This window comes from Patiria miniata, unplaced genomic scaffold (genome assembly GCF_015706575.1).
Source record: "Patiria miniata isolate m_02_andy unplaced genomic scaffold, ASM1570657v1 HiC_scaffold_3, whole genome shotgun sequence".
NCBI classification, from domain to species: domain Eukaryota; kingdom Metazoa; phylum Echinodermata; class Asteroidea; order Valvatida; family Asterinidae; genus Patiria; species Patiria miniata.
In genome coordinates, this window is record NW_024037069.1 from 14,094,011 (window position 1) to 14,098,812 (window position 4,802).

Below are 4,802 nucleotides of genomic sequence, written 5' to 3' on the forward strand. Positions count from 1 at the left end.
GCTTTGAAGAGGTTGCTCTTTTCGCTGATGGTTGCGCAGGGCAGAACAAGAAATACTATTGTCGTGTCAACGCTACTCAGGTCTGTGCAGCGAGCAAAACATTTAAAAAAGATATTAACGTACTTTTTTGAAAGTTCAAAATAATGGTCAAAACGAACATTTTCTACGAAAATCACTAAAGTTAAAAAAGCATGCAAGAGCAAATAATTAATTGATAATTCAATGTTTTGAAGAACGCGCGAGAAAAGAATGGTAACAACACAATGTATACATTGGAAATGTTCATGTTTATTCAAATGTCGTTATCACAGTAAAGTAGTAAAAGGAATCAAGATGACACTTTCTAAATCGATATTATTGTCTACTCACCCTCTCCACTCATGAAATTAGTAAAACCATTTGTTAATAATAAAACGAAAGAACGGACAATGAAAAGAGTCAAAGATTCCAATGCGGTCAAGCCCCATCACCCGCTTCATACCCCTAAAGGAAAAATCATCTATGTACGCAATGAAATGATTAATACAAACTTCTGAAAGTTTTTATTTTACTCAACAAAGTATGCACTAATTTTTTTTTTTTTGGGGGGGGGGGCCAAAACAAATTTTGGTCCCTCAAAAATGGGTCCAAAAAATACGGCGTGGGGCAATTTTTAACCACTTTTGACAACTTTTAACTAAATTATTTTGAGAAAAAGATGGTGGTGTACGCCGTGCCTGCCTTTATTGCGACGTCACTTAAAAACAAAAAAAATGTTTTTTTTTTTTGGGGGGGGGGATCCCTTGCTTATGTGGAAATGTTGACACATTAGGGTTAGGTTTTTTTTTTTATTATTATATAATAGCTTATTAACACAATTATTTCTGTTCTGTGCATTCAGTAAACATCTTATATCTGTTTAGAAAGCACACAAAGGAATCTCTACTTGAAGAAATAGGAGTGATTATGTAAAAAGAAGCTGTTAACGTGTACGAAGCATATAACATTGTAATTTCTAGGCCTGATGTACGTAGCGTGTAGTTCGTGTCCATTGGTCTTGCTTAGTTCTGACAACAGCCCAACCACGTCTCATCTACTCTTCGTGAAGATAACCAAGAAGTTCCTCCATCAATTCACGCTCAGAGGGAGGCGGTGGTGGCACTATTACCAAAACCAAAACGAAAATAATTATAATAATAATATTAATAAGTTTGCTTGGCATATGTAAACAATTTCGTAGTCTGAGTATCGGACGTTCAAGTGTGCAGAACCAATACTTATACGAACGTCTGATGCATCCGTGCATGTACAGTTTATGCGGCCCGTGCGCTAGCCAATCGGAGCCTCTTTTATAGTTGCTACATGATTAAGAGAGAAATTCGGCCGAAGGTGTTGATTGGTCAACACGATAGGAGGCGCCCGCCGTATTGGAATTTGGAGGTCAAGACGCAGTGTTATTTTGCATAATCTGCACGCATAATATAGACACTTGTGGAGCATCCGTCTATTCCACAAACCACCAACTTCGTTGGGTAGGAAAGTAAACTTTTGGGCATAATCGGAGTTATTTCTACAAATTTCGAAAACCCGAAGGATATAGATTGGAATCATTCGCAATTGAACTCCAGAAGGAAAGAAATTTGTTTTCATGCATCCAAACTCAGTCATAAAAAAAAGACTACTTTTGGTTCTAGTTACATGGAGAATCGTTGACAATGGTGTGGGAACTACGGACGTTTTCTTTAACGATACTTACCACACAGATTGTCATTACAAGTGTACTTCTTGGGGCACTTGCTACACGGGTCGCCTACCACGTATGGATTCTTGAAAAGCAAGCTTCCACTGTAACACACAAAACCCCAAAACAATCCATGGTCTATTAAAAGTTATACAATAAACACAATAAACAGACTGATAGTACACATGGTTAGATTGACCTCCCATTATTCTGACAGTGATTTTGCTCTTTTGCAATTATTATTCAGATCAGGAAAAAATTGTCTGCACTACAAAATACCGACTTGTTTTCGATATTTTTCAAATTCCTTTGGCAACAAATTCAACGCTACATCTTGTGCCTAGAGTTTAAAAAGCCTATCAGCCTGTGGAGTGACGTATTATGACAGAATAGGAACCTATAAGCATTCGTTTAAATAACCAACAGAAAGTCCTCCTAATCAGATTGGGACTAAGAAGGCTAAGATGTCCGTTCAGACTGAGGACGATTCGCGGGAAGTACCATGGAAACCCAAATTTGTCTTTTCTTGTAGGCATCTCATTCCGGAAATATCCAATGTTAGATACCTAACTAAATCACCTTCCAATATAATGACCATGCACTCAATGCACTCAATCTACTCACCCAGGCCCGTAGAAGCATGTCACGTACAGCTCCTTGGGTTCGTCTTCAGGACATTTCATCTTGGCGCATCCAATGGCCTCGGTAGTTGCCATTATAACCTGTGGAATAAGAAACCGGTTTCTATGGTTACCTATAATAATGGATCACATCGAGGCAAAAATAGAACATCAAGCGTTTGTGATATGATGGTCTATAACAAGGAAAACCATCCACTGCCAAATTAAATGGAAAGATTGATTAGTAAACGCATCTCACCTGGGTAAAGTCAGAGCAATCTTTGAAGGAGACTTTATCGTCGCATCTTTTGCTCTTGAAGGAGTATTCTTGTCCATGCTTAACCCACATCCAGGCAGGGACACCAGGGGATGCTTCGAAGTTTTCAATACTACCGGCCCAATTGTTTTGGCCAAGCCGCTTCCAAATTCCGGGGTCTTTGTTAATGAAGCGGTCGTTCTTATTTTGGCACATTTCCACCCAGCTGTTTGCTTTTGCTGCCAAAAAGTCGTCCCATCTCTGTGGAATTTAGTACAAGATTTGTGAATCTCATTATTATAAAAGTGACATTGATTGCCTTAAATTCCTGTTTACGTGGAAAGAAAAAATATCAAAGTTATTCGAGCGTGATGTTGACCGATACTTCAGTGGGTCAAACTGCGACTGCAGGCATCCATGTTTGCTAATTATTAGTATTTCATACTTTGAGTGCGCATGCGCGCATGCTAAATGAGCGGCTGAAACATACGTGTGATGCGGGCTGTTGTGCGCGTTCAGCGTTGCGCGTATTGTTCCAAAGAGCCAGCGCTACAGAGTTGGGTTCACTGATCTCTATATTTTCGTGAAGGGGTGGTTTGGAACAGAGAAATAAGTTTTCCACCGATTTTGTATTGAAATAATAGTTCAAATATATCAAATGACAAGGATCTGTATGTCAGTGATATAACAAAAATATTGAGTGGCTTTAAATTGTGAAATGGGAGGAATATTATCGCTCGGTAAAATCTGGACTTTTCCAGTTAACTCGGCTTCGCCTCGTGAGGTCCAAATTTTACCTTGCGTAAAAGTTCAAATTTTACCTTGCGATAATATTCTTCCCATTTCACTCTGAGCCACTCAATATTTGTATACTGGCAAGCTGTCATTCTGAAGAAATCACTGAAAGAAGGCCTTTCCAACGGTGCGTCAAAGGAGCTGCAATCGGCTCAGAGAGAACGTGTCTCGCATCGCCGAATAAAAAAACCGAACTACTAACGGAAATTGTCTTTAGACGCACCGTTGGAAAGGCATTCTTTCGTTGATTTCTTGAAAATCACAGCTTGCCAGTTACTTTTTGGAAAGCTGCAGATGATGGACTGTAGCTTTAATGAAAGACATTTTCTGACTCATTTTTGAGTAAGAAAATGGCTGGTACCCGCTGCTACACGCTGCTACAAACATATTATTCGAACCGGCCAGCCAAACCTGGCAAGCTCATTGGTCTAGTGTTTAAGATATATGAACTAGAAAGCAGGTGGTCGTGGGTGCGAATCCCGCCCATGCAAATTGTTATTTTTTCCAGGCAATTTCTCGGACAATACTGAGCACACAGTGCGTATCAACAGTGGCGCACCCAAGGCGGGGGGGGGGGGGGGCGCTTGAGCCTCCCAAGGGGTTGTCAATGTTTCTTTTGTAGTTCCACGACCTGACCTTGGTAATATTGGAGTGGTATAATAGGGTTATAAGTGGTGCCACCAACGTCAAAACATTCCCCCCCCCAAAAAAAACCCAAAAAACCCACAAAAACCTTTTTTTTTCTGCGGCCAAAAGTTTTGGTCAAATTTTACCTTCTACAAATTTGAAAAAAAAAAAAAAATGTGAGCCCCCTCAAAAAACAAACGCTTGGTGCACCACTGCTATATCAACACTACGTAATGTAAAGGGCAAAACCCAATATTGACCAATTATTGGCTCATTTATGTCACTAAAATGTATTAACGTCAAACTATTGGAGGATGTGCCATAGTGTGCATTTTTGATAAAGGAGTGTTTGTGGTTTTTCCACGTTCTATCCCTGGCCATTTGAGGTAGAAACATGATCGTCTAATCTTCCTAAGTCTTTTTAATATAATCGGTGGTGCCACACCCATGATTACTCACCACTTGCAACATGTTGGCAGCTGGAGGGTCTTCTGCGGAGGATCGTATCAAATTATGAGTCGAAACCATCACTTTTTTCTCATCTTCGGTAAAATGTTCCGCGTTGATGATGGAGAAGATTACACACAAGATGGTAACACCAAAGTATGCCATGATGATAACTTAAGGTTACACTAGCCTAGATCTGAATACATGTACCACAAGTGCTTTCGTAAGGCTCTTCCTTGCTCTATGGCCAGACACATAAGTGTCCCGTTAACAAACTGCAGCATGAATTGTATAGAACACGGAGATTTTCGAGGCTGACACTCTGAAAGCACAACGG

The 4,802-nt window shown here is 40.0% G+C and overlaps 1 protein-coding gene across 1 annotated transcript; it reads right to left on the reverse strand.

The window, feature by feature from the left end:
- Window positions 1–268: 268 nt before the first annotated feature.
- LOC119738196 (peptidase inhibitor 16-like) lies at window positions 269–4,802 on the reverse strand. The gene is made up of 5 exons (XM_038212955.1): window positions 4,478–4,802; window positions 2,600–2,857; window positions 2,345–2,442; window positions 1,736–1,824; window positions 269–1,140 (listed from the first exon to the last, which is right to left on the reverse strand). Exons 1-5 carry the CDS (start codon window positions 4,628–4,630, stop codon window positions 1,073–1,075), a joined length of 666 nt encoding a protein of 221 aa, XP_038068883.1. The 5' UTR covers window positions 4,631–4,802; the 3' UTR covers window positions 269–1,072.

Bases quoted from the DNA above. Each gene is read 5' to 3' on its own strand.
- LOC119738196 (XM_038212955.1), bottom strand. From the start codon at position 4,630: ATGGCATACTTTGGTGTTACCATCTTGTGTGTAATCTTCTCCATCATC. The intron at 2,858-4,477 runs GTGAGTAATCAT...TAAATTCCACAG, and splicing joins CTGCCAACATGTTGCAAGTG to AGATGGGACGACTTTTTGGC. The intron at 1,825-2,344 runs GTGAGTAGATTG...TGTGTGTTACAG, and splicing joins ACATGCTTCTACGGGCCTGG to TGGAAGCTTGCTTTTCAAGA.